Below are 23906 nucleotides of genomic sequence, written 5' to 3' on the forward strand. Positions count from 1 at the left end.
GGGTATAAATTTCTATAAATTCATGCATTTCTTGTTCAGAGAAAAAGTGTCACTTTTCTGTATTGAAAATATACAGCTAAATTGAGATAATAAAAACAAATATTAAGAACTAGACCCTTTACGTAAAACGCACACATCAAGTAACTTTTTTTCTTCCAATAGACCAAAGTCATAGTCTAAACTCTCTGAAACTATAATCATAACCTATTTCCATGTCAGCAAACGGTATATGTTCAACTGATGCGAAGTATCAGAACACCTCCTACTCTATCCAGAGCTACATCCGGACTCTGAATTTCCATGTTTTTTCTCTCTCTTGCAATTTAGAGTCTCTACTAGTATTATTGATATTCAAAACCTCATTTTCTGACACTCTTGCGATTGATCCAAAAGTACTACTCGTAATTAAATAATTACTTTTCTGCATAGAATGATTTTTTGAATCTCCTATTATATTGGCTGCTTCATTCTTGCAATCACTAACATCATATTACTTATATGTGAATGGACCAATTTGTGACTGAACATTACTCACCTTGGAGCACTTGCTTGCAAAACTGCAAAATTTCTGCAAGTACTTCCTCCATATCTTTTGTTGGAATAGCCGCCTCAGATTTGAGATTGCTGAACTGCTCATACTTTGGATTACGGTTTTGTATCATAAAGATTACTGTTTGGAATCATATTATACAAATATCCAAAGCAATGGTTTGTGCAGCTCAACTCATTACAGGATTTATAATTTTCCACTTCACTCTTCAAAGCAATGGTTTGTGCAGCTCAACTCATTACAGGATTTATAATTTTCCACTCCACTCTTCTCCATAATCCCCTGTTCAGCAGCATCACAAGAGTTATAATCAGCTCCTGTATTCATAGCAATGCACATCGAATCCTCTAGCATGTAATTATTACACTCTTCGACTAAACCAGAGTTCTTCAAAACCTCCTCTAACTCTCCTTCTAGTCCTTCACTTCCTCCAGTAACTTCGTCCTTTACATACTTAAATGGCCCTTGAAGAATTCCTCCCTCACATTCCATCTCCAATAATTCATTTGCCTCAGAAAACTTGAGTTGTTCTTCGAGACCCATATCAAGATTCCCCTCCAACCCGTCAACTTTTGCAACATCACCACCATTCAAAGTATCTATATAGGTTTCACTTGGTGATTTCTGATCAAATACTGGATTAGTAGATGATCCATTAGAACCTACTAATTCTATGCCATGATGCTGAGGGAAGTTCAAACGAGCGCCAGGGCCATACATGGTCCTTGCTGCTTCATCATAAGCAAGAGCAGCTTCAAGTGCAGTAGAAAAGGTTCCAAGCCAAAGCCTGTTTGCTTCTTCACCAACACGCTTGCTATTGATAGGTTTGCGGATTTCCGCAACCCATTTGCCCGAAATCCTCTGCCTCACACCCCTGAACTTGCAATCATAATTCTGTGGTCCACCTTTGCCTTTCATACACCCTCTTTTCGATCCTTTAGGAACCTTGTGAATTACTTCAACCTCATCTCTTTCACTGATTAGGATTAGTTGTTGTTGCTGTTTATTGTACTCCTTCCACTTCTCAAGAGTACTCTCTACTGAATCACTTCCTCCACTGCGTCTCCTGCGCGATCTCCTTTTTCTACAGCAAACAAAACCAAAATTCTGTCAACTTTGTTCGATTCCTTAAAAATGGTTTGTTAATAAAGCATGAGAATTCATAAAATATAGTAATTCATATATAGAAACATGTAAAAATTATAGAAAAGAAATTCTCCTAGCACACTGAAAGATTAATTGACAAACTACTAAAAAGACAAAAGAAATGATGGAACAAAAATCACAGCTAAAATAATTCAACAAAGAAAAGAAACTAGTTAAGTGTAATGAAAACATTAAAAAATCATAAGAAACTACTCACCTAGGAATAGATTCAGTCTTCATTTTGAAATTGCTACCGAAATATATAGTTCAAGGTTTTTTTTGGTGTTGAGGATGCGTGACATTCCAATGTAATAGTGTGTAAGGATTTTTGAGGAATTTTGAGTATTTGTATTGTACATAGTCGGTTTGTACGGGATGATAGGCATGTATATAGAACTCAGTGCTGGCAACATCATGAATAATTTGGAGACTGAAGAGTTTGTTTGATTTAGCCAGTCGGTACTCAGTGGTATAATCAACAACGTCACTTGGAGATTAAGAATTTGTTTGATTTATCAATTGAGTTTGAAGATGCAGGTTCAATTTTTAACGTTTTAAATTTTTGTTTCTTTATTTTTTTAATATGTGATTTTATGTATAAATTCTCATTCGCTTGAAACAAAAAAAATTATAATTTTTGTTTTCGTTATCAAGTTACGTGCAGTTATATTTATATAAATTGATCATTAAAAATTATTAGATGATTTAAAAGTTTTAGCTAAATTGATAATATTTTTAACTATTAATTTCACATAAAAATATCTAATAGACATAAATTTTTTATCTATAATTTATTTTTTTAACTAAATTTATCTTTCAGTCTCATCTATAAAAAGAAACATATATAACAATCATTAGAATTTTCATATTTGATTTTTTTTATGCCTATGCCAAGCAAAAATATTATTTTTTTATTTATATCATTTTACTAATTTTTTTTATTTTTCTTGTTTATATTATGGTTGTTGTTATTTTTTTTAAATCTTTTTAAATGTTGTATGATGTATATTGTTTTTTTATTTTTAATATTCATTATTGATATAAAAATTTTTAATCTAAAAAGATTAAATTAAAAAAAATAATACCAAAAAAATATTAAAAATTATGACAAAAAATATAATAAATACTAATACATAAATTTAAGTTTTTTTAAAAAAGTTAGAGCAAAAAAAAGTTAACAAATGATTTTAAGTAATATAAATTTGTATCTTTTTTAATCTAAATATGATTTTAATTAAATAATATAATCTAAATAATATTTATTTTATTATAATTTAATTTAATATAAAATTATCAAACATAAATAATAGTAATACTCACTCACTCTCAATATAAATTAAGTATATAAAATCAATTGATACTAATTTCTATTTATAAATTTTAATCAAAATACACAATAAAAAATACTAAAATTTGATTCCACAACAAAAAAATCAAAACATGAATACATAAATAAAATAATTTTTTACAAAATTTGTCTTGATACATATTATTTTATATTTTTTTAAATTGAAATATTTTATTATTATTTTTGTATTTATATCTCAATCTTAAAAGTAAAAATAGATCAAGTTTATATAACATATAAAATATTATTCTAGTTAATTCTTCAAAGGAGAGAAGGAGCAAAGGCTCAAAAGATACTCTCAAAATTTAGATGAGGTCATTTATATGATTAACTTTAATAATTTATGACGTAGATTTTGATCTTGTCACTTGTCAGATAAAGAATAGTAGATGGCATAACGTGACAAATGGCAGGTGTTTACAGTGGTCACGTATGAATCAAAGACAATAATAAATTACATAACGTTGACAAATGACAGTCTACAATAGTCATATATAGATTAAGGATCTTTCTTCACTTTAAATAATTCATTACTAAATACTAGTAATATTTCTTTAGTATTAAACTATTCTAATATACTCTTTAAATATCCTTCTAAAATTAATATATTAATAAAATTACTAATTTCCTTTAACTTGTTAATGGAATTTGAATATGAAAAGGTATTAAATTACTATAAATTCAAACATTTCTCGTTTAGAGAAAAAGTGTCACTTTCCTAGAAAATATACGGCTAAAGTTGAGAGCTTGAAAGAAATAAAACAATATAATAGAGACGGGGAGTGAAATATTGAGAGATGGTATTTCGTTATGCACAAAAGCCATGATGCACATAGCCCAAATATATAATAAACAATGATTCAATAAACAATACATAATATATTATACTTGTATGATCATATCATATCCTATTATAATAAGGTCACAACCTACTATGTTTAAGCTTTTGGGATTGTCAAATTTCCAACCGAAGTACCTAAAGAAGGGGCAAGTGTCCCTGAGCTGAGCTGGAGTCCTTATTTATTTAGGTAATTTTTTAAGACTAATGACTAATTTTACGGATTTGAATTCTATTTATGGTCATGTCAATTAATAAATTATTATATGTATAAAATGATATTTGAATTCTTAACACTTATTTAAGCGGATGTGTGAATTAATTATTTGACCAACTTAATTAGTTATTATTTAATTATTATTTATTTAGTTATTATTTTGTATTTGGTCTGAAGAGTTTTTTTATTTTTTTATTTTTTATTTTTTATTTTGTGGTCATGAAGAGTCCTTTTGCTTTTTTTTTTTGGTTAAGTTAAGGGGCCAGAAGCCAAACAACAAGAGGAATTACACTAAATTAATCATTCTGGGCCAAGAGGTCCCAGTAATATCACTAAGTAACCAAAGGTCGCTTCCTGGAGGAGGGGAATTCCATACCATGAGGCTTTGTTCTTGTGCCACTCCAAGGTTGGCGAGAAAATCTGAACAACCGTTAGCTTCGCGCGATAAACGTGCTCAATCATAACTTGCCAACTCCTGACAAGGAGCTCGCTAATCCTGTAGTAGAGGACAGAACCAGAATTTCTTTTTAAAGAAGGGTTTTTGACACTGTTTACTACTGCACTTGAGTCATAATTAAGTCAAATTCTCCTGAATCTCATCGTCCAAGCTATTTTCAGATCGGTGTATATCCCCCAAAGCTCAACAAGGTGTGCGGAACAGACACCCAGATTCCTAGAAAAATCCATAATCCATCTTTCTTCATTATTTCTTAGAATACCACCGCATTCCGCTCTCCCTGTATTATTTTTTACTGCCCCATCTGTGTTTATTTTAATCCAATTATTTTGTGGGGGTTGCCACTTAATATTGATAGCCATTCTCGTGTGAGTATTATTCCCAACGAGATATTTTTCAAAGGCTTTATGAATGGTGGTAACATAATCCTGAATAAGATTGTTTGCTACCAATGGTCTCTTGAAGGGTCTTTGGAATATTTCCATGTTTCTCCAATTCCAAATCCTCCAACAAGCAACCATATAGATACTAATCCATTCCACTTGAATCGAGCAACCCCAATCGTTGTTCAAACACTCATGGAACCAATCGGACATAGGAATGGAAAAGAACTCCAACACTAGCTCGCTTCTAACCAGCTTCTTCAAGATAACTTTTGCCCCCTCGCAATCTCTCAAAACATGCATAGTGTCTTCAACTTGATTTGTACAATAATGGCAGAGGGGGGAAGTCCCATACCATTTACTCCTTCTGTGGTTAGTGAGCAATCTACCATGTATGGCTTGCCACATGAACATTTTTATTCTTTGAGGGCCGTGCCATTTCCAAATCTTCTTCCACACATTGTTGGTACCAATAGGAGGTTGGATAATAGCTTTATAAGCTTCTCTAACTGAGAATCTTCCATCAGAGGAATTCTTCCAAGCTCTGCTATCAGGAGGATCTGAGGGTCTAGGGGCAGGGATGGCTTTAATTAAGGGAATGCACTCTGTCTCAATTGCAGAACTGATCACCTCCAAGTTCCATTCTCCCTCTGAGTTCACATAATCCTGGACACTTGCATCCATATCTTCAATTTGCACTTTTGGCCTAATGTGGTCCGCAAGACACCCATCCATATTAAGCCATTTATCCTTCCAAAATTTAGTATTTTTCCCGTTGCCAATTCTGTGAACAAGATTCTCCTCAAATGTTGGCCATACTTGCTGCAAAGCTCTCCAAAGGTTGGAGTATCCCACTGTAGGATTACGAGGTCTATTAGTGTCCCCATTACAGTACTTATACCATAACACCCTTGCCCACAAAGTGTCAGGGTCTTCGTTTAAATTCCAACAAATTTTAAACAAAAAGGCTTGATTCATCACTTCCAGCCTTTTGAAACCCAAGCCTCCAGCATCCTTCGGGAGATAGAGAGTTTCCCAATTAAAGAGATGTACCCTGCGGTGAGTTTCGTCCGAACCCCAAACAAAATTACGTTGAGCTTTCTCCAATTTTTTGCAAATGCCTTTTGGCAATTTGTTGTGTTGCATCGCAAAATTGGCAATCGGGCCAATAGAAGATTGAGCTAGCACTACCCTTCCCGCCATGGACAAGCTTTTCTGCTTCCAACCCTTGAGTTTATTCTTTACCTTGTCCAGAATGTGCCCATAATTTCTCTTGCTATCCCGTCCCTCCACAATATAAGATCCCAAATACCTTCCAATCTCTTTTGTTTCTTTATAGCCTGCCTCTTTGACAATCATTTCTCTACACTCATTATTTACCTTTTTTGAAAAGAAGATTTGTGTTTTTTGGTTATTGATCACTTGATCCGAGGCCTCACAAAAAATTTCAAGACATTTCTTGATATTACAAATTTGTCCCTGAGAAGCTTCAGCAAACAACATGATGTCATCGGCAAACATCAAGTGGGATATAAGAGGTCCGTTTCTCCCAACACGGAAAGGGATCCACTTCCCCTCATTTACCATGTCCTCAATCAGATGAGACAACCTATAAATACATATGACAAAGATATATGGTGAAAGAAGGTCACCTTGGCAGATGCCGCAAGATGGAGAGAAGACATTGGTTTTTTTCCATTCCACAAAACTTGAAAGCTGGTCGACTTAATGCAATTCATAATGACACTAATCATCTCTGGAGGTATTGAGTAATCTTGAAGACATCTTTCAATAAAGTTTCAACTAAGTCTATTATAGGCCTTTTCTAGGTCAATTTTGATCACCATGTGCCCATGCTTAGCTGCTGACTTCCTCATCGAATGGATGATCTCATGTGCGATAATAATGTTATCTTGAATTTTTCTAACTGGGATAAAGCTAGACTGAGCAGGAGATATACGGTTATTCAAGGTGGTTTTGATTCTATTAGCCAAAATCCTTGTTATGGTCTTGTAAGATACATTACAAAGAGAGATTGGGCGACATTGATTCACAAACTCAGGGTGGTCCACTTTAGAAATGAGAGTCAGGAGAGTGTTATTCACATCCTTGATGCCGCTTGGGTTCCTCCATGAGTCCAATACAAAATTAATGACGCTGCTTCCAACCACCTGCCAATTTTCTTTAAAGAATCCTGCCGGGAGTCCATCATCTCTGGGAGCTTTGAGGGATCCCATGGCAAAAATTGCATCCTCAATTTCCTTCTTGTTGACGAATTGACTCAGGTTGTGTGTCTCCCCATCTTTCATTGGGGGGTAGAAGGTTGTGGTGTTGATCACACTATTTCTTCTGGGGTACTTGTCCTGGAAGAGGTTTTGGAAATACAGACAAATATGACTTTTTAGAACTTCGTTGTCTTCCATCCAAACCCCACTATCATTTCTCAGCTTTAAAATCTTGTTCCTTCTTCTCCTAATGATGGTTTTGGTGTGGTAATATCGTGTGTTGCGGTCTCCTTCCACAATCCAGTTCTCCCTCGATTTCTGGAGCCAAAACATTTGCTCCCTATCAAGAATACCTTCTAGCTCGCTATTGAGCCGTTCCTCCAAGCTATCCAGAAATTCACTCCTCCCATACCTGGGTGAGTTTTGGATGCCTCGAAGCCTGTTCAAGATGGTTCTCTTTTGCTTAAACAGATGCCCAAAAATATCTCGATTCCACACTTTAATTTTTTTCCACAAAAGAGCTTATGGCACTAGTCAAATGGTGGTTGCCGAGCCAGGCTTGTCTAATAAAGGGTTGGAAGTCATGGTGTTGCATCCACATAAACTCAAATCTGAAAGGTTTTTCCCTAGGGTGATTGTGCGTACCTTTGCATTTAATGAGGATAGGATGATGATCTGACCTAACCCTTGGCAAAGTATCTACCACCGCTTCTTGGAATCTGAGTCTCCAATCCACATTGCATAAAGCTCTGTCCAGACGTTTGAAAATACGCTCCCCATTTTGTCAAACTGGTCCTCTTCAAGTAAATTTCGTGCCATTAAAACCCAAATCAATAAGACTGCAACGGTCAATCCACTCTGTAAACTTCCTAATTTGAGCTTTATCTGGAGGAGCCCCACCCTTTTTCTCATCTATTCTCCCGATATCATTGAAGTCTCCACAAAGTAACCAAGGGCCTTGGACTGTGTCTGCAATGTCGCTAATGAAGCTCCTAATTTCTCTTCTCTTGGTCTCCTGAAGATTAGCGTATACCACAGTTAGATTCCAATGCTCCATCCCATTCTCAATCTGAACGTGCAAGGCTTGGTTATGCCTGCTAATTTCTTGAATGCGAAAAATTGGGTTATTCCACAAAAGCCAGATCCCTCCAGAGAAGCCTTGAGCATCCACCGTCAGATGGAAATTGAAGCCACAATTCTGAATAGATCTCTTTGCTATTTCTCCCCCACACTTGGTCTCCTGAATCGCAACCAAGTCAGGTTTAAATTGCTGAGTATATTCCCATAATGTCTTTGCAAAGCTTGGGCCAACAACCCCTCTAGCATTCCAATAAAAAATGATCATTAAGACTTATTTTTAAAGAAGTCCAAATCTTCTAGGATCCAAAATTCAGAGACAAGTTAAACCATGATTGGCCCAATTAGGCCATGTGCACATCGTTCCCCTTTGGGGCTTCTCTTCTTCCCCATTCCACTACTGTCGTAGTCCCTTCAGCCATGACTTCGTCCAGATTCGAGCCCGAAAAGAAAGGTTGCCTTGGGTTTGGAGATTTTGGATCCATACAATAGTCCACTTGGGTCTCCAACACCATATGAGTGTCAGATGTCTCTAAGGATTGAGACACATGCGATAAGATTGGGCTGGGGGTGGGGTCAGAAATGGGGGCTATAATATGGGCTTGATGGGTCATGGGTTGTCTTAGGGACAGTTGAGGGGTTGGCTGTGATGAGGCTAGAGCAGCTTGGTGGTGTTGTTGTGAATAAGTTGGGCTTTGGGGTTTGCGTTTGGATGATTGGGTTAGGTTGGGATGGTTAGAAGGATATTCATCATTGATTTGCACTGAAGTGGTAGCTTTGGCCTTTCTCATTTCGGGAGCCTGTTAGAAATTCCTTCGAAACAATCTCAGCCTGCTTCCTTACAGGGGACACAGTGTTTTCCTGATGACAGCCTTGATCATGCATTGGTTGGTCCTCTTTGTCCTTTTCTGCCATCACTTCGTACCTTCCTTTTTCCTCCACCGCCTCCATTTTGTCTCTTTCGCTCTTATGCTTCGACCCACTACTTATCAAACATAAATAATAATAAATTAATAATACTCACTCACTCTCAATATAAATTAAGTTTATAAAATCAATTGATACTAATTTCTATTTATAAATTTTAATCAAAATACACAATAAAAAATACTAAAATTTGATTCTACAACAAAAATCAAAACATAAATACATAAATAAAATAATTTTTTATAAAATTTGTCTTGATACATATTATTTTATATTTTTTAAATTGAGATATTTTATTATTATTTTTGTATTTATATCTTAATTTTAAAAGTAAAAATAGATCAAGTTTATATAACATATAAAATGTTATTCTAGTTAATTCTTTAAAGGAGGAAAGGAGCAAAGGCTCAAAATATACTTTCAAAATTTAGATAAGGCTATTTATATGATTAATTTTAATAATTTATGACGTAGATTTTGATTTTGTCACTTGTCAGATAGAGACACATGACAATAGTAAATAGCATAACGTGACAAATGGCAGGTACTTACAGTAGTCACGTATGGATCAAAGGCAATAATAAATTGTATAACGTGACAAATGATAGTCTGCAATGATCATATATAAATTAAGGATCTTTCTTCACTTTAAAGTAGTTCATTACTAAATATTAGTAATACTTTTTTAGTATTGGGCTATTCTAATTTACTCTTTAAATATCCTTCTAAAATTAATATATTAATAAAATTACTAATTTCCTTTAACTTGTGAATGGAATTTGAATATGGAAAGGTATAAATTACTATAAATTCAAACATTTCTCGTTTAGAGAAAAAGTGTCACTTTCCTAGAAAATATACGGCTAAAGTTGAGAGTTTGAAAGAAAGAAAAAAATATAATAGAGACGGAGAGTGAAATATTGAGAGATGGTATTTCGTTATGCACAAAAGCCATGATGCACATAGCCCAAATATATAATAAACAATGATTCAATAAACAATACATAATATATTATACTTGTATGATCATATCATATCCTATCATAATAAGGTCACAACCTACTATGTTTAAGCTTTTGGGATTGTCAAATTTCCAACCGAAGTACCTAAAGAAGGGGCAAGTGTCCCTGAGCTGAGCTGGAGTCCTTATTTATTTAGGTAATTTTTTAAGACTAATGACTAATTTTACGGATCTAAACTCTATTTATGGGTCATGTCAATTAATAAATTGTTATATGTACAAAATGAAATTTAAATTTCTAACATTTATTTATTTAAGCGGATGTGTGAATTAACCACTTAACTAACTTAAATTAATTATTATTTAATTATTTATTTATTTAATTATTATTTTGTATTTGATCTGAAGAGTCCTTTTACTTTTTTATTTTTTATTTTTTATTTTTTGGTCATGAAGAGTCCTTTTGCTTTAATGGGATTGTAAATGTAGTTTTCAGCGTGATGTTGACTTGGCTAATCAATATACTCAAATGTTTATTGAACCTTTTTTTTTTTGGTGAAATGTTTATTGAACCTTATTGATTCATTTTCATCACGTAGCCCAAACATAAGCCCAAGCAACTTAGCAAGCAATGAACCCAATCAAATGACTGAAAGAGATTCCCAACCCAAAAAGAGAAAGAGAAAGACTGAAAGAAACAATCAACTTGCTCATACAACAATAAAATGTCATACAACTTTTTCAAACAAAAAAATGAAAAAATAAATAAATCAGTTCAGATGATATACATTTTTTTTTATGTGTTCTCTTACAGTAAAAGATGATGAAGACATCTTCATAGAAAAAAGAAATTCTTATTCCATCTTTTTCACTTTTTCTATTTCAATTGGACATATATAATACATTCCTTCATATCAGCTTTTCTAAAATTTCTTAAAATTTGTTGTGACTTTTCTTTGTATTAAATAGGTTTAATTATTCTGTTATTTTTTATAGTTTTGCAAAATTTTTAATTAGATTCCTATATTTTTTTAATTAGATTTTTGTACTATTTTTTTTTTCAATTAGGTCCCTCTTAACAGTAATTGGTTTAATTATATAAGAACCCAATTAAAAAAAATTAGTACAGAGACTCAAATAAAAAGAAAAAAATATTGAGACCCAATTAAAAATAAAATTTAGTGTAAGGACTCAATTAAAAGAAAAAAATATAAAAAACCTAATTAAAAATTTTACGAAACTATAGAGACCAATAGAATAATTAAACCTATAAAATATATATATATATATATATATATATATATATATATATATATATATGTTAATATCTTTCTAAGATTTAGCTAATATTAAGTCGAATGCTTTAATATGCGACTAAATATTCTTAATTATAGAAATAACATTGACATCTTTAGATGAGAAGTTTAAGAAAAATCAACATAACCGAATAAATAAAAGTGAAATACAGTAAAATTCATTAAAAATCCTTACAAATGTTAACATCATTTACTATCGCAATTTGCATCTGCCTCCGTTTGCTCAACACGTTATTATGTTACTTTGGTACTAAATATTAGAGTAAAAGTTATTTTTGCATCTTAATCATTTATTTGATGGACACTGCACCTCTAATAATTATAAAAATATAAATTAATTTTCATCTATATTTGTATTTGTTTAATCCAATTTCGACAATCGATTGACAACAAATCGCAGGTTTACGTATCAAATAACATATCTACATGATTGTCCTCTTTATAATAGGCATAAATTATCTCCTAAATTCTTCAATTGTCTAGCATAATCCCTTTTTCGTTTCTCTTGCTCTCTTTCCGCTGTGGCCTCCCCCTCTCTCTCCAAAACTCTCTCTTCCTCCTCCTTTTTTTTCTCTTCTCTACCACTTTTCTACGATTTAAAACTCTAACCTCAACACTCCCAATCCGCCTCACATCCTTTCTAGAATCATTATCAAAATTATCACCATTGTACTCACAACACTCCTTATCCTCATCACAATCATCATTGTCGTCAATAATATCATCATCAGAACTAAAAAATATGAGATACTGGTGGTGCATATTTTAGACCTTTATGGAGACGATCCGCCATGATCACGTGAAAAGAGAAGGCAGAGAGATCACAATAGTAATGGAGGGAGTTGACGTTGTTGACGACGGATTTGAAATTCTTCTCACGGGTTTTGAGCTTTGCGAGGAATTCAAGTAGAGAGAGAGAGTTGCGGATGGAGAGGAAGAAGTTAGCGGCAAAGAAGGAGCAACAGAAGTGGTGGAAAGATCAACCTGAACGGTTGAGAATGAAATTGAGGTGTTCAAGAGCAATTTATCCTTATACAAAGGAGATAGTCATATAAATACTTTACCTAACACGTCAGCGTATGACTTATTGCTAATCAGTTGTATAGACGAGATTGAACAAATATAAAAGTGGATGGGAATCGATTTTATGTTTTGATAATTGTTAGGGAGCACAATATATATCCATCGAATAAATAATTAGAAACCAAAAATTATTTTTACTCTAAATATTAAGATATACTAAATTATAATTTTAAATTAAATACTATTTAAGTTACACATATAAATCCAATTGTAAATATAAATATAAAATTTAAAATTTGATGATTTGGTTTAGATCCATTTGATTTTATATATTTAGAAAAGGTAGAGTTTTAAAATTATATTCAATTTAAACATAACTTATCAATATAAAATAGACTTTTATATTCAATAAAAATATTTTTTTTAAATATTATGATTTAAATTATCAATTTAAACATAACTTATCAATATAAAATAAACTTTTATATTCAATAAAAAATATTTTTAAATATATATATTATGATTTGAATAATTCATCAATTTATTTAATTTAAAAAAAGAAATAAATAAGTAAACAAAAATATTTTTCCAAATTTTAAATTTTAACATTTCTATCTAGTTGTATTTATTAGGTTAAATTAAATAACATTAAATTTAGATTATGATTTAGTGTATCGTAAATAATTAAAATACTATGAAAGTTCAATTCTACTAACTACAAAACTTTGACTAGTAAAAATAATACATATATTTTTAGAAAAACTAAACGGGTGGGATTCACCCTATTTTGGCTACAATCAAGATGAGCTCATTCAAAATCAGATGGATCTCACTTAATGTTTTCTATTAAGAAAAAAAAAATGGATAATAATATTGTTATAAATTATTTTTTGGAATATAATTTTTCAATTTATTTATAAAAAAAATCCCGCATATTTTTATATGAAATATCAATAAACTTAACGGCTATGATTTAATTAGAGATCTTAATTATGATACTTTAAAAATGTAAAGAAAAACACTGCTCAATATTATACATTTTATTCAAAATTATTATAATAGTAAAAATTTTGTAGACGAGTATTTTAAAGTTATTTTTAAATTTTCAATCCACATTAAAATTTTCAACCTTTTTACTATTTTTTATTTATTAAACCCCTAAAAGAGTGATTTGTAATGATAAATTATTTATACTACTCCAATAAAAAGTACAAAAAGTTCTATTATGTTATGATAACTACTTACATAATAAAAAATTATGTATATACAGTTATACAGTCGTCCAATTATAACTGTTCTCTTGTATGACCATTTACGTAATTAATGTAAAAAGTAATTATTTTTTATTAATACAATGTTATATAATTAAATACATATGTAAAACAATTTTATACTAACAGTACATTATAATTAAATTCTAATTATTATTTACATATAAAAACATCTTTACATAAATAGTTGTTATTGCCTTCTCTTTTATATATATTTTTACTTTTATATGTTATATATATGACCAAGGATTAAGCATTTTGGAGATAAAAAATGGAATTTTTTTTGTAAAGAATAAAAATTTTCACTAAATTCATAAAAATATGTATTGATTCGGCCGTTACAAACTCAACATCGAGATAATACTCAATTTGGTCCCTGAACTTACACGCGAGTCTCAATTTAGTCCCTGAGGTTTCAATTGTCTCTATTTAGTCCTCGGAGTTTATAAACGTGCCTCATATTAGTCCCTGACAACATTTTTAATATAAAAACATTAATAGAGCGCTGTTGTAGACTATCACATGTCACGTTAAAACTTGTAAAATGATGCAATTTTGGTTTTGACATTTAAGTAGCTCAAAAACAGCATCGTATTACTTATTTTGTTAGGTAAAATTTTAATAAACACCATTTAGGATGTTGTTTTTGGGTTATTTGAGTGCCAAAACGAAATCGACATTATTTTACAAAGTTTAGCGTGGCATCCGGCTGTCACAACAGTGTTCTGTTAACATTTGTACGTTGAAAATTGTTTCAAGGACTAACATGAGTTATGTTCACAAAGTTTGGGGACTAAATAGAGGCAATTAAAACTTCAGGGACTAAATTGAGTCTCGCGTGTAAGTTCAGGGACCAAATTGAGTATTATCTCACTCAACATCATAACTTGACATTATCAATCATATCTCGATAAGTTACGTTATAACTTGACAAGTTACGTTATAGTTTGGTATCTTACATTACAGCCAGGCTCAACAGATTATATCCTGAAATCAAAACATCTAATATAACGTCATCACCCATCAAAACCTAATCATTGTTCTTCAATTCAGCAAACCAACAGAAATGTAATTGATCTATCTCACTTCACCTATAAAGATATGAATATGATATTCTATTTAAAAGATGACACATTGAATTCTCAATACTAACTTAAGTTTTGGAGTGCCTTTGCAGATACACTCCTCCATTTTGGATCATTCTCTTTACAAGCGTAAGTTTGAATTCCTCAAAGTTCACAGTTCGACGTTGAAGAAAAACAACTCGACAATGACTCATAGAATCCAAATTTTTCTCAAAGTATCCATACAAAAACATGTATATTTCATATAATAAATTTTTTTAATTTCTCTATTTTAAAATGAATAATTTTTAATATTCATTAAAAGATATAATGCACTATTGAATTACCAAAAATAAAAAATACTACTATTAGTATATACATATATTACTATTTAGTATTTACTCCAAGATTTTGGAAAATAAAGAAGGGGACAAAAGAAGTTGGTAGTGTGGGCGCGTGATTCCTTCATATGGTGTGGCCTTTGTGTCACAATCGTTGCGTGTCGTCTGTTCGGCCATTTATCTAGATGCACCTGCCACGTCAACATCATACAATACTCTAAATTACTTTAAAAAATTCATTTTAATGTATTGTTAATATAACACGTGCATTTAATTATGAACAATGCTAAAGAATCAAAAGAGTATTAATAAAAAATAAATTAAATATTTTTGAGTAAATCTAAAATTTTTACGAGTTAATATATATAAATATTTTTTTTGCTAAATATCAGAATGTTTCTTTTTCATATTAAATGAATATTTTTTTATATATTTTTAAAATTTTTTTGTATTGCAGATATGAATGTCTCTATTTTTTTAAGAATTTCATATTTTTTTAAAATTTTATAGACATTTAATTATTTTTACTAAAATATAACTGGATATTTTGTTTGTTAAGTATTAGAATATTTTTTTTCATATTAAATAAATATTTTTTATATTTCACCAAGAACACTCCAATCAACCTCCTTGCTCTTCTTCCTCGAATCTTTCTTCGGAAAGCACCAGAAACACCCCGCTCTTCGAGGTGGCGAAGGAGAAGGTGAAGAGGCCGAACCAGAATTCTTCACTTTCACTTTGTTCTTGTTATTATTATTGTTATCCTTTTCCGCTGGTTTGAACATTGGAGACAATGAACTCTCTTCAGACCCATCGGAAAAATCAGAACTAGATAAAACGGAACCAAGTTTGAATTTTGACTTCAACCCATTTCTCCCATACGAAGAATCAGAAGGTGAAGAGACACACCCCTGTTGATTTTTCGGCAGCAGCGCGGTGGGTAGTGGCCGAAAAAGACTTGAGCTTGCGGAAGCGAGATTCGAGGTGGGAGGGGAGAATGGAAGAGGTCGTGTGTGTGATTGTTGGAGGTGGGTAGGTTAATGTGAGAGAAAAGAGAAAGGTTTTTATAGATTTTAATTAGATTTACTTAATCAATTTTAAATTTTTTTAATTTTGAATTTAAAAAATTTAAAATTAATTATTAATATAAATTAATGTAGTTTTGTTTAGTTTTTGGTCGATAATCTCTTGGTTCCATATACTTTTCCTTTAATTATATAATGCCGCATTAATAAAAAAACTACTTTTTATATTTACTGTATAAATTATTTTATATTATTAGTGTATTATAATTAAACTCAAAAAAAATATTCACTGCAAAATACAAGGATTAATTTCTTTATTAAATATAAGTTTTTTAAAGTTAAATGATTGATTATGAAATGTTTTTTATATAAAAAATTATATGAGATAATAACAATTTTATAATAAAATATAAAAAAAAATTAATTGACTAAATAGTAAATATACATAATGTTCCTTAGCTTTTATAGAAAAGAAAAAATAAAAATAGAATTAACCAAGAAAAAACTTTTGATTAAGTAACTTTTTTAACACAAATAAAATTTAAACGTTTAATTTTTTTAAGAAAAAATTTAGGGACAAATAATTTTATTGAAATTTGATTAGCATCTAACCAATAAAAATAAAGTGAATAATTTTATATTCTTAGATAAAATTTTACACTATTAAAATCATTAATAATAATTAATTAATGACTATAAATTACAAAACTTATTCACTTCCTAACATTTTTTTTTAATTAAAAGAACAATAGATACATCATTTGTGTTGTTTTTTATTTTTTATATAATCATTAGATATGAATAATATAAAAAAATGAGGATGCGATTATTTAAGTGTGTTACGCATGGACATGGGACTAATAATGATTTATATTAAAATAGTTGTACATAATTTAAATGAAATCTTAATTAATGATTCTATGGAATAGAAAAAGAGTGAGAACAGTCAAAAATAGTCTAATTAGTGATCACAGTTGAAATTAAAAAAAATAAAATTATCCATTAAAGAAATTAGCAATAACAATTTATTTGTGTCACGGATTCTAAATATCAACTGCAAGTTTTAATTTTAGTGCGAATTAATACATTCGTTTTAATCCTTTATTTATGACTAACGTGAGTTATTGTGGTTTTTCTGTCATCTTTTTTTACTAAATTTAACCAAAAAATCATACGTGGCAGTTAATGATGTTGAGATGGTCGTTTAGTCAAATTTAAATGCCATATTAACTTAGAAAGAATGATAGGGGTCGATTTGTTTTCTACATTTTTCAAAAACAATATCGTTTCTCATTATTCATTAAACCAAAACCTAATTTAAACGATTCGTTGCAGTCTCAACTTTTTCATACTCACTCGTCTTTTAAATTATAGACAAATCTTAAGACACCATGATTAGGAGTGGAGAATATTGGTCATTATTGAACCTGCGAATTAGAGGCAAAAATTTAACTTGTAGCATGAATATAGTGAAACTGTTCGAGATTGAAGGAATAAGAGATGTGTCTCTTCAAAGTGCTATTACAGGTCTTATGCTACAAGTCGAATTTTCGCCTTCAACTCGCAGGTTCAATGATGACCTACGTTCTCTATTCTCAATCATAGTGTTCTAGAGTTTGTCTATAACTTCAAAGACGAGTGAGTATGAAAAGATTGGGACTGAAATAAATCACCTAAGTTAGGTTTTGGTTCGGTGGATAATAAAAAATGATGTCATTTTAGAAGAAGAGTACAAATCGCACTACAAAATTTCTACTTGTTTATGGGAGTTTTTTTGTGGAAGTTTTATAAAACCTCCATAACATATTTTATGTATGGCAAAATATAAAACCCCCATTGATTAAAGCTAGTTTAAACTTTTTAAGCCCAATTTTCTAAACCAATAACCAATCCCTAACCTACTCTGATTAAACCCAAACAATGCAAAGTTAACTCCAACAAAAAACTTGTCCAAAAAAATCGAAAGGGGAGAAGATTGAGAATGAACCCTAGATCTACTAGCCGCCGCGGTACTAATCTCTTCGCCATTGTCACCATCAGGCATCAAGCTCACCGTAGCGTCTGAGATGAAAGGGAGAGTAACCGGCGACGCCCGCGACGCCATCCTTCCCAAGGTCCAGGAGCAGGTTTCCATCCTCAACTCCACTTTCTCATGGAAGGAGTCAGATCGAGCCGCCGCCAAGCGCGCCACTCACACGCTCGCCGATCTTGCCAAAAATGGTAAATCCTCCGTTCCTCTTCCTCGATCTCCTAGTGTGTTGCTCCCTTTGTTTCAATTTTTGAAAAATTCGGTCGTGCATGTCTCTAGGTGTAAGTCCTTCAATGGTTGTGTCTTGCAGAGGAAGTGGTGAACGCGATTATCGAATGAGGAGCTATTCCGGCTTTAGTTCAACAATCAGCACCTCCAAGCTCCTCTCGTCACGGAAGAAGACCTCATTCAGAAGCTGTTGCGTTTGAGTATGAGGTTGAGAAAGTGAGTACTTTTGCACTTGGACTTCTTGCCGCTGTAGTTGCCGCGTTGAAAGCTTTTGAATCAAGCCACTGTTTTAGTTTGTTTTCGTTTCTTCTTCAGTTTTCATTTGTTTTCGTGTAGAGTGATTCCTGTGGTTGAAGTTCTCTGACTAATTTACTGAACTATTTTATCTATGTATCTTCTATTTTGGTTCCTTACTCTCCAAATCAGATTTGACAGAAGCTGGTAACTGGAGTTAAATTTTGGAGCTGAGCACTTTCTTTTCTTTTTGTTTTTACATCTATAAATTTACAGAAATCAGGTTAGAATACATATTCAAGAAATGTTCACATCAGAACAAAGTTAAATATTCACAATTTTTATTGATAATTATAATATTTAAGTATTTTTTAATAATTTGAAGGGTATGAATATTACAACTAACCTGTAATTGTTTATGCTTTCTTTGTAGCTTTAACATGAAAACATGTCCATAGATATTATAGAAGTGATCTGAAAGGAATAAAAAGTGAGTTGAAGATAATTTCTAAGAAGTTCTTAGTACTATAACTGAAATTTCCTTTCTTTCTCAGGTGAAAGTAGTAATGGAATCAAAGTGCTTAATGCTAAAAACACAATGCAGAAAGCAAAGGTAAGATAATATTAGAATAGTAGTTTAACATGAAAGAATTTTAGCAGGATTAATTAACAAACTTAATATTGTAATTTTCAGGAAAAGAATCTAAAGGGTTACAGAGAGAAGCAACAATTCTCCACAGAGTCTTCAATAACTTCTATGTGTGTGGTGGAAACTGCAGGTGGAGTTGCGAGTCTCGGTGCTTCTGGATCACTTTAATGTGACTTATATAAGTGAATTTGGTGCTCCAGAATTTTGATACTTTAGTTACAATTTCAATTTCAAATGAATATATGTCTCAATTTATATGTTAATGCAAAAGGCTTGCACATTTTTCTAGGTCCGCTATTTGCAATTTCTGGAACAATTTCTGCTTATGAGAGCTTGACTCTTCGAGGTTATGATGTTGTTGCTGTTGTTTTGGAAGATCACGGCCTTCTAAATGAGGGTCGAATAATGTCTTATATGCGGAACAAGTAAGCTTGATCATACTAGTTGCTATATTTGCTTTCTGCTTGTTGCATTACATAAAGAGAAATCTTCATACTCTTGAAGGATAAGCTATGTTCCTTATTTTTATCTCAATTTTTCTTCTGTTTTTTCAGTATGATCTCTATTTATATACTGTTGTTCACTTCTTCATGCAGGCTTCCTGTTCTAGTACTACCCCCTGTTCCAAAAGGTTTGTTTCGAGTGGAATATTTGGTTTCATCCTCAAACTTTTTATTAATTGCCATTTGTCTTTTATCTTTTGTTATTACTATATTTATCTATTTAGTTATTTTTAATAATGCTTCTTAAATCTATAAATTTTTATTTTGCAATACTACGTGGAATATCTTAGGAGACCGAACTATCTTGAACTTGTTGCACTTAGTTTTTATTTTAGAATTAGAGTCATGAATTCGATACAATTACTACAGGTGTCATTATATGGTGATAAGTGATAACTTGTTACTACATGATTCTAGTTTGTTGGTTTTTTTAAAGGCTCAGAGCACAGAAGTTGTAGCTCTGCTATTTGATGCCTGTGCTAGTTGGTGGACTCAAGGACCTAATGCTATATTACAGGTTATCCTCTGTTCTTTCTTTCTTCTTCTTCTTCTCTCTCTCTTCTTCTCTCTCTCTAGCTGGTTATTCTGAAATATGTTCTTTATGTCTTTCTTTTATTGTTGGATGGGATTGTAAAATTGTTGGCTAATACTGGAAAAAACCTTGGTGGTTATTTTGCTTGTAGTAGTGTACTTAGACTTGGTATGTATCTTGCTATTATATGCCAAATCTTTTCAAAGCTTATTAAGAGTTGGATGCACCTTATCTAGTACTCATAAAGTTGTTTTTAATGATGGTGTTTTCTACTTTTATGTCAAATTCTTGTACTCATAACTGTCATGATAGATTCATCTATAGACCTTTATCTACTGAACATAAAGTTTAGAGTATACTTCATATAGAACATACAAGCTTCCTTTATACTTTCTTTCATTGCTTATGTAAATGTATGTTCTCTCTTCAGATTATGCTTCTAGAAGCCGTTGTAATAGTTATGGCACCAAGAGACAGTTCAAGGTAAGGCACATCACAGATGTATCTTGAATTCTTGATTTATAGAGGCATCTCTTTCGTAATAAATTTTGGAAGCACAATTAGAGACCATAAGTTGAAACTTGAAAAGAATGTAAAATCCTTCTTAGAAAAATTAATAAAGGGTAAATTACATTGACATTTTTTCAGTTGTGCTACTCTGGTTTTTAATGACAATTTTAATGTATTTATTTCTAATATTATTAGTTACATTAGATTAAGATTGTTATATTTTTTCTAGATTATATCATTGGAACTGAAGCCATCCAGAGTTTGTGAGATAAGTCTGAGAAGTGTTACATTCTAGATTATATCATTGTGCTCAGAGTCTTGTAGCTGCTGTTTCCTCATATCGACTCTACTCCATAATGTGTTGTTCTGCCAAAATAGTTGCTTCTTGGGGTTACTTTCTTCAGAGTAAAATAGTTAATTACAGTGTGTAGCAGATGCTAATCCACACATAACTTATAGAAAGAAGTTTTCAATATTGAACCAATAGGATTAATTCTCGGTCCAATTAAAGTAAATTAAATTGAATTAACAAGAAAAATGGGGTAAATTTAGGAAAACTAGATAAGAAGCAGGTACTATGCTATTCTTGAGTCATAGAGGGTTTGTCATTCCTGCAAATTGACAAAAGCTTGACATCAAGACCAAAATGAGGATGAGAAAACAGAATTCAACAAATTAATGAGTATGTATAGACACTTAATGAATGAATTTGATCATTCTTCTCATGTTTTTTGTTCTAATACTTTGTCTATGTTACACCTAGATTTTGCTAGGCATGAACTTCAAATCTACCGTGGACATTCCGATCCAATAGTACCTAGTTAATAATCCTTGTTATGTTATATGCAGGTGAAGACAGTGGCTCGGATTGTGGAAAGTGATGCAAGGAAAGTAATTTGCAAGGAAGTAGAGAGGATCAAACCTGTGGCTGTAGTTCTGGGATCAAGAGGCAGAAGCTTAATTCAGAGGTTTGCCTCTCCATTCCCTCTGCAGTTATCCAATACTGTTCTAAATTTCTGATGCAAGAGTGTGTTTCTTTTTGTTCAGTGTGCTACAGGGAAGTGTTGGAGAGTACTGCTTCCACCACTGCAAAGCAGCACCTGTTGTCATCGTTCCTAGAAAAGGTTTGCAGTGTGCCTCTATCATTCTTTTCAGGGTTGTATTCTCTTGTAAGTGAGTATTAAAATCTTGAAGGAGTTTCATTTCCTTGATTGGCAGATGCTGGAGATGCATCAATATTGTAGTGAAGCTTTGTACGTATGTCAATTGGCCTTGTTAATATATCTAACAGTCATGTTTAGTGAAATGAAGATTGGTTCTGACTCATTTTCACCAAGAATAGAGATGTTTTTCTTGTATATTTTCACATGTTAACCACTAGCATGTTATTAATTCAATGGCTTAGTAACTCATTTTCTCATTGTGCTATTTAGACTTTCTTTGATGTTACAAAGCATCTGGACAACTTTATTTTTTGAATAGGTTTATTTGAGTTGCTGTTAGATTCTACTGGTATAAATATACTATTCATTTGTAGTTGTAATTAATGTGATTAAAAAATGATGGTAGTGTACTATATTTTGTTTTGAAGTATTTCTTTTAATTTTCTTTTAATTTTCTTTTACATTTTTATGTCTTGTTTAAATATTTTTTTTAATAATAAATTATCAGTAGTGTAAGAATAATGTAAATTAATTTTTAAAAATTATAGACAGGTTTGTGAAGGTTTGAAACCTCCACAAAATACCTGTTATTTTTAAAATGGAAAAGTCTTTTTGTGGGGGTTTTGAACCGCCAAAAATATTGACCAAAAACTGCCACAAAAATTAAATATAAAACCTCCACTAAATACACACAAAACTCCCACTGAATAGATTGTGGAGGTTTTTAAAAACCTCCACGAAAGACCTCGTGGCACCTCAAATTTTGGGAGTTTTAGAAACCCCCCACAAACTATTTGGTGGGGGTTATAAACCTCCACAAATAAGAGAAAAAACTGCCACAAATAAATAAAAATTTTGTAGTGTCGATCCCTTCCTTCTAAGTCAACATGACATTTAACTTTAATCAAATTATCTATTTTAATGTCGTAAACTATTATGTAAGACCCTTCCATTAAACAAAGGCAAATTTTTGTATAGACAATGGAGGCATGACTCTAAATTTTTTTTAAAAAATTAGTAATTATTATCTAAAGAAAACAAAAATTAGCTCATTTGACTAAACTAATTTTTTTCATCTTTTTTACCTGTGTTCAACTTTTACCGTTCATTTGTTTTGTGTGTTAAAATTAAAATAAAGAGACTATTATCTCTATCTATTCTATTCTTTCATACATTTTTATGTATTATTTTAATTTTAGACCAATAATAAAATAAGTAGTAGAAATATCGATTGCTAATAAAAAATATTATTTTATTTTTAAATCAACATTGCTAGTCAAAAATCATTAAAATATTAGCATTGTTTACATTAATGAATTTGGATATTTTATTTGTTAAAAAGTTAAGATTTTATTTTGTTGTAATATATTATTTAATTGTAATAAAAATAATAATAAAGATAAATAGTTTTGAGATTTTTGAGAGATAAATATAGTCGAAGATTAAACTAATTGTTCAAAATGTCAAAAATTAACTTATAAATTATGATTGATTTGTATAATTTAAAAAGATCTGTTTTTTAAAAAGAAAAAAGAATTAGTTTTTAGATTAAAAAATGGTTATGTGAAAAACTAATTTTTTTCATACAAAAATCAGTTATTCCTAAAAATTAATTTTTATTTTTAAAATCAATTTATTAATTTTATAATCAATTAATAGTTAATTTTATTATTTAATATTTGTTTGGTTTATTAACCTAAACTAAATTTTTTGTTAATAAAAATCAAATTTAATTTTTTGGTTAACTTTAACTATATGCAGTCTTATATATTAATAACAAATTTTAAAAATAATTATATTTATAAATTTTATTTTAATATAAATATTATTGTATAAGTTTTTTGTTAAAATTTTTAGCCTTTCCAAAAGTTTTATTCAAATTCCGCCAC

The 23906-nt window shown here is 31.0% G+C and overlaps 3 protein-coding genes across 12 annotated transcripts; 1 reads left to right on the forward strand and 2 right to left on the reverse strand.

The window, feature by feature from the left end:
* Window positions 1-751: 751 nt before the first annotated feature.
* On the reverse strand, window positions 752-1936 carry LOC130946120 (dehydration-responsive element-binding protein 2A-like). The gene is made up of 2 exons (XM_057874800.1): window positions 1914-1936; window positions 752-1634 (listed from the first exon to the last, which is right to left on the reverse strand). Exons 1-2 carry the CDS (start codon window positions 1934-1936, stop codon window positions 752-754), a joined length of 906 nt encoding a protein of 301 aa, XP_057730783.1.
* A 6027-nt stretch (window positions 1937-7963) lies between these two features.
* On the reverse strand, window positions 7964-8509 carry LOC130946121 (uncharacterized). Its single transcript, XM_057874802.1, has one exon. The coding sequence runs from the start codon at window positions 8507-8509 to the stop codon at window positions 7964-7966; it is 546 nt and encodes a 181-aa protein (XP_057730785.1).
* A 9507-nt stretch (window positions 8510-18016) lies between these two features.
* On the forward strand, window positions 18017-22438 carry LOC130946916 (uncharacterized). Of its 10 annotated transcripts, none has more exons than XR_009072388.1 (11): window positions 18017-18389; window positions 18509-18642; window positions 19215-19273; window positions 19355-19734; window positions 19906-19940; window positions 20182-20329; window positions 20775-20827; window positions 21084-21536; window positions 21704-21822; window positions 21902-21978; window positions 22073-22438. XR_009072388.1 is itself a non-coding variant. In XM_057875811.1 (2 exons), the coding sequence occupies exons 1-2, from the start codon at window positions 18236-18238 to the stop codon at window positions 18624-18626; spliced, it is 303 nt and encodes a 100-aa protein (XP_057731794.1). In that variant the 5' UTR covers window positions 18020-18235; the 3' UTR covers window positions 18627-19206. The 10 variants fall into 10 exon arrangements, 1 of the variants encoding a protein (XP_057731794.1); XR_009072387.1 differs by having other exon boundaries at window positions 18018-18389; window positions 20249-20329; XR_009072384.1 differs by lacking the exon at window positions 21084-21536 and having other exon boundaries at window positions 18023-18389; window positions 19355-19500; window positions 19599-19734; window positions 20249-20329; window positions 22073-22437.
* The last annotated feature ends 1468 nt before the right edge of the window (window positions 22439-23906 follow it).

Source organism: Arachis stenosperma, chromosome 8 (assembly GCF_014773155.1).
Source record: "Arachis stenosperma cultivar V10309 chromosome 8, arast.V10309.gnm1.PFL2, whole genome shotgun sequence".
NCBI classification, from domain to species: Eukaryota; Viridiplantae; Streptophyta; class Magnoliopsida; order Fabales; family Fabaceae; genus Arachis; species Arachis stenosperma.

Bases quoted from the DNA above. Each gene is read 5' to 3' on its own strand.
- LOC130946120 (XM_057874800.1), bottom strand. From the start codon at position 1,936: ATGAAGACTGAATCTATTCCTAG. The intron at 1,635-1,913 runs GTGAGTAGTTTC...TGTTTGCTGTAG, and splicing joins AAGACTGAATCTATTCCTAG to AAAAAGGAGATCGCGCAGGA.
- LOC130946121 (XM_057874802.1), bottom strand. From the start codon at position 8,509: ATGATCATTTTTTATTGGAATGCTAGAGGGGTTGTTGGCCCAAGCTTT.
- LOC130946916 (XM_057875811.1), top strand. From the start codon at position 18,236: ATGAAAGGGAGAGTAACCGGCGACGCCCGCGACGCCATCCTTCCCAAG. The intron at 18,390-18,477 runs GTAAATCCTCCG...GCATGTCTCTAG, and splicing joins CGCCGATCTTGCCAAAAATG to GTGTAAGTCCTTCAATGGTT.